Genomic DNA, 14,933 nt, shown 5'->3' on the forward strand with positions numbered 1-14,933 from the left:
ATATTTTGTTTTCTTCTTTGAACAATTGTTCGACGTGTTTTGTCCAGATTATTACAAAGTAACATGTTGGTTAACTTGTTAATTAATGAGGGTCAGCTTTCGGTGTTTAATGAAAAGTTGTTGGACGAGAAGGGAAGGGATCAGTTGAATCAAAGCTGTTTCAAGCTGTGAATAATTAGTATCGAAATATTGTAAATTAATTTCGCTGAGTTTTACTGAGCAAAGGGTTGACTATTTGACTGGACATTTGTGCCAAGTAAAAGTTATTGAGATTTAGTGCATAAGAGAAAGTAATACAATCAATTGGCAGAGTAAAGTGTTGATGAATCTTATTGTATTGAGCTCGAGTCTTATTGATCATAAATATCCTTCATAATGTGAGTAAATATCAGCAAAAGAAGGTAATTGATCTTTTTCAAAGCTAAATATTGATCCAACAAAGAATTACAAGATTTGCAAATCATCTTTGTAACCTGCGATTGCTTTGCACTAAATAGGAGTACAAAATGAAAATGATTTTGCAAATCAATTCTCGTAAACCCGAAGAACCTTAAGACGAAAATGAGAAAAGTGCAGCGCTTCTTTAAAATGAAGAATCTATTGCATTTAATGCCGTTATAATACGTAAGAAAGATGTCTTTGCAAAAAGTAACGCAATTTGGAGAATCTGTAAGTTTTAGCAGATTAAGATCACATTTTGTGTAACTTCTTTCGGCACATTTGGTGTTAATCTTTGAGTTAATGCACTCATGCTGAAGCTGTAACACTGTTATATTGATGGACAAGTGATAGTTGATATAAAAGGTTTCTTTTGCGATCCATTTACTGAACTCGAACAGAAAAGAAGGAAGCAAGAAGAGGAAATGTTTTGTGGAAGGAAGCTTTAGTTTCCTTGAGCTAATGCACACTAGCAGCATGCAACACAACCAGTCAAAACAATGTCCATTGAAATGGGCCAGACTGTGTTGTCGGTGATTATCTTGTTGTGTCTTTCATCCAAAAACTTGACCAAATTCCCAAAGAACACAGAAAAGCTCGATAAAACTTTATTACCACTCCTCGATTCAAAGCTCAGGACTGCAGAGTTGAATAGCAGGCATACCTTCGGCAGCAGAGCGATCAACTATGAATCAGTTGAATATGCAAACTTAAAGCATTGAAACTGCACAGGAATCACTTTTCTTAGTTTTCCTCTTTAATAAAATTTTCAAAAATTCATCTTCACCCATATGAATGACTAGAGACAAAAAGGCTCCACAATCTCATCATTCACATGAATTTGTTTAAATCTAAAGCCATGCAATAGCATCTCAATAACCTGATTATCGATACTCTTGATGACTTCAATTCCATCCAAAATAACTTCCAAGTTTCCCTCTAGACACCAATTTAGTACATTTATGAATTTCAATTCTTTTCTTTACATAAATGAAACCATGATCGATAAAAAGACTAAATTAGATCAAGTTGCATCAAAGGGGAAATACTCAAGTAAACGTGCCAAATCTGAACAGAGTCCAAAAATAATCCACTTCAACATCGATATTAATCTTTATAGTTTCAGAAGTTTGAAAATGTGCATAAACTGAGGCTAAATTTTGACGAAAATTAAAATTCCAAGTGAAAAGTTGAACCTCGACAAGAATGGAAATAAAAATGCAAAGTTAATAGAGAAAAAATAACAGTAAATCTGAATAAACATCAGTTGAGCAAAGAAAATGATTGTCAACTCGATTATCGATTTTAACATTGCAACAGAAAGGAAAAGTTGTTTCTTGTTGATGATCATTTTGGCAACAAATGGTCCAAATTACACTGAATATCAGTGTCAGCTTGAGAACGACCTCATCACTTAGAGAGCAAAATGCGAGTGGAAAAGAATGAAGTAGTTTTTTTTCCATGAAAAAGAGAATCATTTATATTCTCTCAATTTTGATAATAGAATAATGAAAATGAAAAATGGAAAGCAATGATGATGATGATGATACGAATCACAAGACTTTGTCATCTTCGAGTTTCTCGCATTTCCAGATTACCTTTTCTTGCTCTCATTTTACTCGCAACTTTCCATACACTTTTGGTGTTACTTGTTAAGAAGCCAGTTACTAAATCAACTTTAATGATTGGCAGCTTCATATTTACAGCATTATATTGTTTCAACTTTTTGTCTTCATCTTCTTCTCATCAAACTTTTCTTTCTCATCTTCCATTACTTTTTGTTTCCGTCTCATGTTTTCCAGTTTTTACCGTTTCTCTTTATTAATATTTGCTCATCATCATCATTATCATCATCTATAGAAACAACATTTAGCTTGTTATCTTGAATTTGTTGATCCAATGAAATCTGATATTTGCTCTTCTGTTTTCATACATTTTATGCTGTTTAATAATTGAATAACAAAAAAAAGTTGTTTCATGAAAAGAAACATAAAACAGCACAAAACCTTTTCATTGTATTGATTGAAATTGCAATGAAAAATTGCAAACAATTTGCTTCAATTATTTAATCAAACTCAAAGATATAAAATGTTTTATTAATTGTATCCATAACAATATTGATTTCAATCCCTTCGATGTTATCGAGGCGCACAAGAGCCAAAGAGGTTATCCTTTTGACTTCAATATTCACTTGGATATTAGTGCGAATCGAAACTCTTTCCAATTCCCTCGAAACATGTGCAAGCTATCAACTTGCACAGCAACTTCCCTGAAAGTAAAGTTTAGAATAGAAAAGTTTGAAGAAAGTGAACAAATCTGAGGAAAAATTCATTTCTTTGCTACTTCTTGCATTATCTTTCTCTCCATTTGAAGTTCACATCATTTATCGGTTCCAAAGCTAAGCTTTTTCATATCAATAATCAAGTCAGTGTTTCTCATTTGCTATTCACACAATTACCTTTGAATGGAAAACAATTAAAGAATGAAAAAAAAGATTGATCAATCTTTTCTGTTTGAATCAAGTTGAGTGCAATTGATTATTGTACGTGTTTATCTTTCCCTGTAACCATCTTTTCCATTGCAAATTCATCTTCCATCTTTATCTTGCTGTTAATTCCAAATTATTTCATTGATTTTCCATTAGCCCAACTGTAATGATCCAAATGAAAATTAATGGAGAATCAGTTATGGTATTAATCTAATAGCATTACAATACTATTTCGAGCATTTCTGTTGATTCTGTTTTTGCCTGCTTCTGTAACTTTTTTTTACTTTGTAGCTTCTTCATTACCTCAAAAACTCCCTTGATAGTTCAACATAAACAAGAGCAAGATGATGATGGTGATGGGAGAAGAAGAAAATAGAAAAGAAAATGAAAAAAACGAAAGAAAAACAGAAAAAAAGGTAACATGCAAAATCCTCATCAAAATCTTTTTATTCCTTTCGATGTTCAACTATTATTTTTTTGGCATTTAGTCTCGAGTCTTGTTCACTTGAAACAATTGTTGAGTAAAAAAAACGTCTTCATGATAACCCATAATGATTGAAGAGGAAAAAGATGACGAAGGAAAGCACGAATCTTTATCTTTGGACAAAAATTTCTTTACCTTTTTTTGTCTCAAATATTATTTCGATTCACTGATTCGCGATAATTGAACCATTGAAATGCTTCTCTGTGGTTGACATGAGGTTTTATCCTGAATTGAATTTTGCACAACTTTTTACATTCCATTTTTGCTTTCAAGTCTTTCAACTTTATCATGCAATTGCTTTACTACTTCAACTGATTAATCAAACTCCAAATCATTAACCTTTGATTTATTCATTTACAAAGAAAAAATGTCTCGAATTTGAAGCAACTTGAATTTCAATTTAATTTACCTTTTCACTCAATTTCATTCTCATTTCATTTTCATTTCAAGTTGAACAAGAAAAGAGTAAAATGTTATTTATTTCAATGAAATATTGCAATAAATGATGAAAAGTCTTTGGTTACATTTTCAGTTGAGATTTCTGACTTTTCCATTTGCATAAGTTTCATCATGCAAAATAATTAAACTCATGGTTTTTGGAAAAGCTTTTCATCTTCTCAACAATCAACTTGGATTGGCAACTCTATCATGGAAAACTAGATAACTTTATTTCTCTGTCTTTGCAATTCTTATTCCTTCTTCTTCTTCAATTGGCAAACATTGTCAACTGCATCTGGTCTGTTCTTATGTTGACTGATTGACGCTGTTGAACAAGACACAAATGAAAGAAATGATCATAATTAAGTTGTCATGAGAATTGAAAGTGCGATTCATTGTAAACTTCATTTGTACATTAAAATTCAATTATATTTTTCCACCAACAAATCGATTGAAATGTTTTCCATTAAAGATGGCAAAACTCAATTTAGGTTCAACTGGATTCATTGACTTTTCTCGAGTTATCTCCATGTATTTCATCTTCTGTTAAGCATTTTCCTCATGTGGAGCCCAGATAGCTCAGTCGGTAGAGCGTTAGGCTTTTAACCTAACGGCCCAGGGTTCGAGCCCCTGTCTGGGCGAGCACAACCTTTTTGTCAAATCGATTCATTTTAATGCTTTCAACTCATTAGTTTTCATCATTTCCAATATTGAAAGACTTTTGTATCCTTATAAGGTAAGTTCGGCCTTTTATAACCGAAACTTGACTTGAATCGTTTTGAAGTATTTTTTGCTTCTGCTAATTTAAATTCTTAATTATCAGAACTAATTTCGATTTTTTTCGCGCAAGAGTTCGATCTCGCTTTAATTACTCGAGGTCGAATGGCGCCCTTTTTGAATCGATTTTGAGTTGCATATTTTTCAACACTAGATGGCGCTGGTGATGGAAATCAAATTCATAAAAAATTTGCAAATGGAAATTAAATTTTGAATTTTTCTGTTCTTTTGGTTATGTTAATTTCCGCTTTCAGGTGTTGAGATTAAAAAGGAAATGATCAGGAAATGGATAAGAAAATTCCTGCCCAGTCTTGGTACTTTGTACTGGCCAATCTAATGAGATGAACCTGATTAGTTATGATAGTTTAATTTTGGTTGCCTTTTATCGTGCATTTGATGATCAAGATGATCATTTTTACACGAACCTTTGGTGAGGAGAAATGTCAATTAATTTGCATTTATTAGCATGAGATAATGTTTGGTTATAAATGTAATTGAACTGGTCATAATTGAAGCTGAATGAATAGGAAAAGGGTTGAAATTAACTTGAAACTTGTGCTTCTGCTTCAACTCAAGCATTTGTGAACAAAATAATCTGAAAGCAAAATCAGTGATAATTACACTAGATAGTCAAATGTTACTTGAATGTAATCCGTGGCAATAAAAGGGTTAACATTTATCACTGAATTGGATTACTGGTTTAGATACTCGACACTTGTAAAAGGCACTTGAACAATCTCATTAAAAAAGCTTTTGCATTTGATCAATGATTAGCAAACAAATGCAATTGAAGCAAAAAAACCAGAAACAAATGATGAACTGATAAAGTCGAGTGTTGAATCAAAGTAAATGAAAGTGAAGGAAAAAATGAAAATGCAATTTTTTTCGGCGAAAAAAACATTATTATTGAATTTCGTTTTATAAATATTACAATTTTATAAATCAATTTTGGACTTTAATGGAATCCAAATTAGTAAAATTCACTTGCAATCAATTTTGCAAAAGCAATCAAACTCTTTTTTCTTTCTGCTTGTTCTATCATGTTTTTTTTCTGGTTTCGTTCATTGAAAGAGAACGAAAAGAAAATTCTTTACAAATATTTCTCGAAATAAGAGCCAGAAGAGGCTAAAACAATGGGATGATATTGACAATGAACAGTTACATTTGATGGTACCAAGTTTGAGTTATCACGATTGTTAATACCATTGGTATTGATTGTTGATGAACAATTGGATGAAGATGAGGGTGAGGCTGATGCTGATGCTGAAGGTGATGAACGACTATTGGCATTTGCAGAGTTGATTATCAAGTCACTGGTTGAAAGTGAAGATGAACGTGATTGATGTTGATTGTGATGAGAATGATAATTTAAATGATTACCATTTGAATAGTTGGTGAGAAGCGATTTACCCGTTGCCTGTGTCTCACCATTTTGGCAGTTGATTAAAGTTATATTTTGATTAGAGGATGAAGTTGATGAGGAAGAAGAGGATGAAAGAAGGTGCGATGAATGGTGAAAAGAGTTGGACTGGTTTGTCCTTAGATGTTGATGTTGACTGTGGTATTGGGCTTGCTGTTGCGAGTTGAGTTTACCTTCCATGGTCAATGGTTTGTTGCCTTTACCATTGACACTTGAAAGTCGATGATGATGCGGTGGGTAATGGTTGCTGTTTAAAGAGACTGCAGACAGGTTCAACTTTTTGCCCGCAACATTACCCTTTACGGGTCGACTTGAGGCAAGTGAATGCATCGACTTGCCATTGGGTTGACTTGAGGTAGGACAACCGAGTAGACTTGTGTTTTCGGTTGACCCACGAAACGATTTCATTAGAGTAGTTGTTGCATAAGGTTCGGTTGAAGGTGAAGAGTAGAGTCGTTTACCAAATGTCTTTAAACTTCGATCATCAACTTCGGCATAATCTGATTCAATGCAATCTTCAACTTCATCCAATTCACTTTCAACTTCACCACTTGGCACACCATTGATTGAACCGGTTAGATGACGTTTACTGGCTTCATTTACATTTTCACATGTCGCACTTTCATCTGAATGGGCAGTTAGATAGTCTTGACCGACTGGCACGGGTGGACCCGAGTTTGCTTGGTGATGATATTTTGATTGTGTTTTTGATGCACCCTTTGGTGGTGATGATGATGATGATGAGGCTGTGAAAGTCGACAGTTTTTTATCAGTCAACCAATAACCTGGATTACCTATTGAAGAGGCTGATATTCCACCGGCTCCTGGGCCTGTTAGAGGTCCATTGCCTTTGGTGTACTTGGAGTCGACCAGGTCGTCGCATTTGTTGTTGAGCTGAACAGTTATGTAGGCACCCATTCCTTTGTTCCAGTTGATGTGACGTCGAGCAAATAAAATAAGTATTATAAATGAGAGTATAAATAGAGCGAGGATAGCACTAAAGATGAAGATTGGATCTTTTGTTAGGCTGTTTGAGGTCAAAGAGGTAGTGTCTTTGAGAAGCAACTCGGATAGAGTTGATGAGGATGATGATGAAGGTGAACCAGTTTGCCAATTGTAACTGTAACTGGTAACCATGTGAAGAGGAATGGGCTCGGTTAGTGAGCCAATACCTGATGAAGTTAAGGCAGCAACAGATATCTCGTAGGTTTCACCGTAAATCAAATTGTTAAGAATAAGGTCAGTTTGATATGGACTTGTGTTGAAATGTGAACAGAAACGATGGTCTGTTGACATTAGGCGAATAAAGTAAGCCCTGGGTTCACCTTTCCATTGATCAACAGGCAAGGCTGACCAGGTTAGGTTGGCAGAGGTTTCATTGAGTACGGCAAGGCGAAGGTTTTCAGGTGAATGGGTTGGCACTTTGTCTGCAACATTTTGAATTAAAAAGTCACTTGGTATACCTGGCAAGAGAAAAGGTAAAAAGTGATTGTTAAACAAGCAAACATTAACTTGTGTCAACTCGGCAAAGGTTAAAGCTATTATAGCTTAAAGTAGCTAATGTCAAACAGTATTAGATAACAAATAATCATATCTTTTATCGAAACATTGATTTTCGTAATTTCTTATTGCTTGGAGTTTTTTTAGAAAAAAATGTAAAATAATTTCTCAGTTTGTAATATTGCATTTCGAATAATAAATAATATTATGATCTGAATTTCTGGATAATTTTTTTCTTCGATTCGATGCTGCATTCAACCTCATCGATTGAACTAACTTGAAGCATTTCCGACTTCGACTAACATTTTATAATTTCATTATATTCGTACAATAAGTTTAAAAATGATCAATACTTACAATCGACTGATAGAGATGCTGATGATGATATGTGTCCTCCTTGATTAACGGCTTCACAAATATAAACACCACTATCTGAAGGTTTAACTTCTCTTATTCTCAACGTTTTATCTTCCTTAATTTGTATTCTGAAAAGAATATTAAGAGAAAAAATATTCGAAAAGAAGAAACGATTAAGTAAATTTTCCAGCTTGATTTTGATTAGCTTCAAATACAACTCGCATCTCTCCAAACTTGAATCTAAATTTTCCTCAACAAAACAACTTTTAATGGAGAGTTTTCAGAGTAAATGCTAAATGGTCAACTTGGTCATGTTGGCATCGATCTTAATTATATGTTCAGAAACTGATTTACATGGAAGATCTTTTTTCATTGTCAAGATGAAGTGAATGCAAATGATTCAAAATGATCTAATGAAATCTAATAATCTAATGAAAGACAAAGCTTTAGAAAGTGAAACTCATCTGTCAAGCGGTAATCTTGTAAAAACTCGAGAACATCAAGAATTAACTTTTATAGCGAAACCCAAATAGAAATTGATTGACCAAGTTGAATTGTCGACTGATTTGATGAAGTTATAGTGACTTTTGAGCGATTAACAAGTTACGACAAATTGACTTTGGGTAAACTTTGCTTGACTTGAATCCAGTGACAGTGAAAATTGAGTTTACAAGAGACTGGCATATTGATATTGATATTTATATTGAACAGTTTAGTTCAACATTGAATCTGTGTGCTAATCCAGACTTAAATGCTTTCTTGTCAACAAATTGATGGACAAATAATGTTTGACAGTAAAGAGGGAAAACAAGAGAATGAAAAATATGTAAAGTTTGATTATCGAGTAAAAGATGATGGAACAAGATGAAGCCAATCAAGAAATGAAAAGTGACCTTAACATCGATTCGTCATTATTTGTGTTCTTTGAGTGAAAGAAAGGAAACAAAATCAAGTGTCAAATGTAAACTTCTCACTCGTTGGAAGCAACCTAATGATGAGACTCGGGATGTGAATGGATGAAGTAAATAGACAACAAGAAGATAAGGAAAGATGGAAAACCTCAAAGTTGATGATAGAAGTCAACTTTTTTCTTCTTCTTCTCAACATTTCTTCATTTCTCAACTGTCAATCAATTGAAAATCACACCAGAAGCCAGTTAAGTTTATTTCCCTTGTTACTTTCATTTTTTCCTCTTTTCTTCTTTTCCAAGGTAAAATAACAGTTTTATTCAAACATTTTGTCTTTTCATTTCATTGCGTTTTCCCGTTCATTTATATTCACTTTAAATTGACTTTCATCTTTAAATGAGAAAATAAATTTTACCTTCCAATGGCGATTTTGCCGTCCTTTTTGGTCCATGTAATGTAAGGTGCAGGTTCACCGCCCACTTTGCATGAGAATTCAATTGTTTCACCAGAAAGAGCTGAAACATTCTCAGGATTTCGGATGAAATAAGGTTTCACTGGATTTGCATAATTCATTGTAACCATTGTCAGTCGTGTCAATGAATGGTTTCATTGGGAAGACAAAAAGAAATAAAAAAATTAGATTTTCAAATTGTTCAATGTTCGTTGTTAGTTTCATGATTATCATGATTAATGGTAAAACTGTTTTCGCTCAAAGTCAAAAAGAAACTGAAAAGGATTGATAGCAACATGAATCTGATAATTAAATTGTCAGCTTGTTTGATCAAGTATTATATTGAACTTTGTTTATTCAATTGAATCTCTATAATTTGATTAGTTAACCAACAGTAAACATTTAAAAATTTACTTTGAGTAAAACTCGTAAATTTAGTGTTTCTATTCATATTTTTGCTATACTTTTCCTTTACTCTTTTCATCGACAATTACCTGAAACTTCCAGGATTGCTGGAGGTGATTCCTTGGTTCCAATTGTGTTCTCAGCTATACAAGTATAACGACCTGCATCATTTGGCCTAACATCGTTGATTCGCAAACTCCCACCGGGAACAAGTTTAATCCTATTTGTTGGTAGACTTATTGGCCTTCCATCTTTGGCCCAGTACACTTTGGGTTCAGGATAACCTCGAGGTGGAACACAGTCAAGGGTAACTTTATCTCCCGAGACAATCGCCTGACTTTTGGGCACAGTTTTGAATTCTTCACGTAAAACTATTGATGAAAAAAAGAGAATAGAAAATTTATCATAAATAAAAGAAAACAGATTTTGATGAATGAAGATGAATGAAGAAAAATGAATTCATGAAAAAATGAAAAATGCAAGAAACTAGCGAAAAACGAAAAGACGAAAAAATCAAACTAAGAGTCAACCAAGCTTGAAGACTTGGTCGAAACTCCAAAATTTCCCTTTAGTATCGAAAAATTTTTCTTTAAAATTTTCCGTTTTCATCATCTTACAAAATCTAAAGCAAGTTTTATTTTGAAAATTTGGACTAAAACTCCGAAATCGAATTTATAAATTTTAGCAAAATTTTCCAAATCTTGTTCATTCTTTTCGTTTTCGTCAAAAATTGTAAGGAAAAGATGGAATCATTTTTTGTGATAATTTTTCGGTTTACTTTTATCACTCTATAAAGTGTTCATTACAAATGCTGTAACCAAAATAAATGGTTAAAATTAACTTTATGTAGGTAAGTAAAAGGCAATTGGATTAATATGTGATCCCATGAAACCTTGCTACAAAGACTTTTCATCTTATTAATCATCCTTCTCATCCTCATCATCATCACCATTATCCTTTCCCTCCTTATCCTTCAATAGTTTTGCCTGACTGGTTTCAATGCGAGAATATCAAGTTTTATTTTACTTTTTTTTCTCTCATTTTCTTCTTCTTCTTCGGCTACCAAACCTAATGGACAAGCATAAAGAATAATGCTGATGATGATCATCATCATGATAGTCGATACCCATTCCCATAGATATGCACATAAAGAAAGTGGATGAAGGATGATTATTAGATTCTGCCTTTTCCACCCAAAGAAAAACTGTACGTGATTCCATTTTCATTGAGTTGACAAGAAATGGATTTGTGTATAAAAATAAAGAACAAAAAACGAAAAGAAAATGATGATGATAATGGCCATGGTAAAGGTATTCCCTCCACTTTTGTTCACCACTTTTCATCATCTTTTCCATTCTTCAATCAGAATTTCACTCGAAATTTCATTCAGCTCGACAACCATTTTTCGATCATTCATCACTTAAGACAAAATGTGACTTGAAAAGTGAGGAAAATGATGAGAAAATTTTCGAAATTAATGAAAATTTTTAATTCGATTCTATTGTTGAGACATGAAGACAAAAGTCAAATGTTGATAAACTGATAAACTGAAAATGTTATCTTTTCCATCTCGAACCAATTTCCATTAAATATAACTTTCATCAAATCCCTTGATTCCGTTCATTTGGATCGTTCCGATTATTTGGTCTTCTTTACAAGTTTATCATTATTATCATCCTTATTCAGGGTAACATTAGTTTTGGCCAATAATGTTGGTCAATAACAATAACATCATTAAAGAAGATATTCGTCATTCCCTGTTTTCCTTCTTCCACATCCATTTAGATTAATGATAAATAAGTCTCCGGAAAGATGATATCATGAAAGGATTATCATTTGGAAAGCAACAGAAAAAAAGTTCAATTTTTGTTCAATTCCAATCAGAATTTCAAGTTGCTTCGAGTTTTGAATTAATAAAGATTATCATTTTGATAATAAGAGAAGTTTCGATTGAGCTTCACTTTTAGAACTTTTGGTGAACATGAGATGATCTTTTGCTGGAAACAATAATCGTGTTTCCATGTATTTGCTTTCATCTTGTTTGACTGAAGGCGTGAAAGAGAAAAGAAAATTTCTTTTTCATATTTTCTAGTTTCATCTATTGGTCAACACGATTCACCTGTAATATGAGTCTCATTCAGATTAAACTTCAAGTTGACAAGTTTTCCTCTTCTCACCTTGGCTTGGCATGTTGCTGAATGAAAGGAAGAAATTGATTTCCGGTTTTTCATTTTCACCAAATCAATTCAGGAAATTGGGTTTTGTTGGTTTATACAGTTTTGATATAAATAAACTGTTGTGTGACATTAAATGAACAAAAAGTAAAGAAGTTTTCTTTTTTTGCTTTTTGCGATTATTTTGCAAACTTTTGAAATGATCATGAAACAGAAAGTAAAAGGAAAAAATAGAGAATGGAAAAGGTGACAATTATTCAGGGAAAATGAACAGTTTAAGATGATAAAAGAGAAAAGAGAAGAAATAATGGGAAATAGGAAATGGCATTGCAGATGAGATTTGAGTTATCCGTTTAGACTGTCAATGGAAAATGTTTCAAATAATTGAACAATATCAATGTCACTGAGGAATCAGTGTAAAAATAACAGTTTGATGAATGATTAAAAAGTGATTTTAAACATGTTCAAATAATTGAATGACAGCTTTTGCAGCTTCTTTGTCGACTTGTTGGTTACATTAATGTCAATTAAATCTCACACTTTATCCTAAATATACGATAAAAGCAGAAACTTTCAGTTCAACTCACAATCCAGTTAGTAATGACAATGATTCAAGTTGAAATTTTGATTGCCTTCTCAGATAAATTGGTTCAATGATCATGAAAAATTACAATAATCACTTTCCTAATAGGTTGTCGAGTTGAATTTCAAAGACTTGCAATCAACTTTCACAGAATTCATGGAAGTCATTTCTCGTAAAATGCAAACTGAAAAGTTCAACTGAGCCAAAGAGCAAAACAAAAGCGACCCTAAAATAGTCTGCTTTTCGTCACTTGAGTCTATGGACCAACAAGCCAACAAAGTAATCTAAATTATTCACAAAATGAGATTGATGAGCCGAACCATTGAAATGCTAATGCAGGCAAACAAGTAGTTAACTACTGGAGGAAGCTTCAAGTGATCAAACTTTTGATCCGAAGAGATGTACAGAAGCTGCATAAAAATTATCCCAGTAACAGCCTAACGAGTCGCATAAATTGGTCAAAAAAGTTTTCATTTTCTATTTTTCTTCACTTTTTGTTCTCTCTCTTTCTTTGTCTCATCACAACATGCTAAGCAATATGGTAATGTTTGCAAGAAAGGTGCTGAACGGAAAAAGGAAAAGACAAGAAAAATTGAAAAGCAAATGGAAGTCACTTGAAAGTAAATTTACATTTTCACGTGAACCAGCCTATTGCTTACATTAACTGACTGCAGTTGATGCTGTTTGTTAGGTGAAGGTGAATACATTTACTCGGCTCATTGGAAATGACTGATGATTTACATTTACTAAGAAAACAAATGTTTTCTCACTTTACCAATAAACATGAATGCATTTTGAAATTTTTCGAGTTTAGAATGAAAATTGATTATTTTTCGATAAAAATATTTTCTCTTGAATTTTGCTTTCTTCACCAAAACTTCAACAACAAATAGTACAAGTTACAGTTTGATAATCCAAGATTGCTATTTGAAATATGAGTAAATGTATATCAAATTGAATAGAAGCCTATTTCGCCATTTCCCATGAAATAAAAGCTGCTCAACTGATGAGGATTAGTTGAGCTGTGACATCTTAACAATTGAAATTGTAAAATTGGGCGAATTACTTTTCCTGTTCTGAATGAAACATTGAAATCAATAAATCTCTTTATAAAAAGTCTTATAATTTAGTTTTGTAAAGACTTTTTTCAAGTTTTCAATCAAAGCCAAATAATTTCAGCTTTTCTTGGAACTTCAATGTTCACAAATTACCATCAATAACAATCAACATGAAAACGCTGATACTCCGCAACTAATACTAAGCAATACAATTCAGAATTACTTTCTTTTCACTTTCATGATTCCTTTCAATTAGTTTATCCGGACAATCTGAATAATGATGAATAATGAGCAAGATAATGTTTGATAAATGATGAATTAATCGTAGTCACATGAGATGGTCATCGCTATCAATCATTCAAGAATCGATCATCACCATGATGAGGCCACACGAGTCGATATTTTGCTTTACAAATTATTCATATTCCATTGGAAGAAGAAATTTCAAACGAATAACTAAAAATAGAAAATTAGGAAAAAAAGATTTTCCAAAAGTCTTTCAATCGAAGCAATGATGAAGCTGAATGAGTTGACAAGTCAATCTTGATTTACAATTTAAACTGTTTTCTCTACTCAGTTTATTCCATGATGCTTCAAGTGTTTGGAGAAACATTTTGCTCAATTTGTTCACCTTCAACCTGAATAAATTATTATCATGAGTCAGGGTAAATGATGGAAAACAATGGAAGTTTATTTATTCCATTGATACGTTTTACTCTCAGTGAATTTAAATGCTTTTCATTTTGAAATATCATGCAATTGAAATACCTAATAATGTGGTCAAAGTTGATGCAAGAAACTGCCTAAAGCGAAGTGAAAAGTTTTCTGAAAACTTCTTTACTCTGGCAAGATGGGAAGATGAAGATGAGAAATGAAAATTTGGTTAACAAAAATAGAAGCGAAAAGTCAATCAAATTGGTGAATCAAGTAAAGTTGGAAATGAAACTCTTCTCATTCGTTTGCGATTCCAACTGATGGATCATTGAATCTCTGGATTTACATTTCATTCCATTATTACTTTTGCTCAACATTAAAATATGAATTTGCACTCTTCCACCATAATACATCATCTTGATCAACCTCTAAATGTTTCTTTACTTTTTCACCATTCTTTTCCTTCAACTTCAACTTTTGTCTTGAAATGCTTGCAATTGTATGCAATATGAGTTTGCATTTCTCTTGTGAATTTTCATCTCTTTTTGCTTTACTTTGCAATAATATTTTTCCAGGTTTTATGTGTTTCCTTTTCCTAAGTTTGTATACAAAAATTCTTGCAGTCAGATTTGATGGTTCATCCCTTCAAGCAAAACGGTTTCAACTAATTGAACAAATTTGCTTTCCTCTTCAATGAAAAGGTACAAAATTAAACCATGAAGAAAGAAAAGCAAAAATGCAACACAAATGTTGGCTTTAAAATAAGCATAAAAGAAGAATCTAAAATGAGCCAAAAAA

General features: G+C 32.6%; 1 protein-coding gene and 1 non-coding gene across 2 annotated transcripts in view; one reads left to right on the forward strand and one right to left on the reverse strand.

The window, feature by feature from the left end:
* Positions 1–4,416: 4,416 nt before the first annotated feature.
* Positions 4,417–4,489, forward strand: TRNAK-UUU (transfer RNA lysine (anticodon UUU)). The gene has a single exon. It is a non-coding gene; the product is annotated as a tRNA-Lys (tRNA).
* A 1,014-nt stretch (positions 4,490–5,503) lies between these two features.
* Positions 5,504–14,933, reverse strand: part of LOC107361385 (uncharacterized) — a 38,112-nt gene continuing 28,682 nt past the window's right edge. The window contains exons 3-6 of the mRNA XM_015928206.3: positions 9,756–10,037; positions 9,226–9,364; positions 7,903–8,030; positions 5,504–7,508 (exon numbers count right to left, since the gene is read on the reverse strand). Of these exons, the coding sequence (XP_015783692.2) occupies positions 5,716–7,508; positions 7,903–8,030; positions 9,226–9,364; positions 9,756–10,037 (2,342 nt within the window). The 3' untranslated portion in view covers positions 5,504–5,715. The remainder of the gene's footprint in view (positions 7,509–7,902; positions 8,031–9,225; positions 9,365–9,755; positions 10,038–14,933) is intronic.

This window comes from Tetranychus urticae, chromosome 1 (genome assembly GCF_039701765.1).
Source record: "Tetranychus urticae isolate SD_2017Ah chromosome 1, NJAU_TeUrti_SD_1.0, whole genome shotgun sequence".
NCBI classification, from domain to species: Eukaryota; Metazoa; Arthropoda; class Arachnida; order Trombidiformes; family Tetranychidae; genus Tetranychus; species Tetranychus urticae.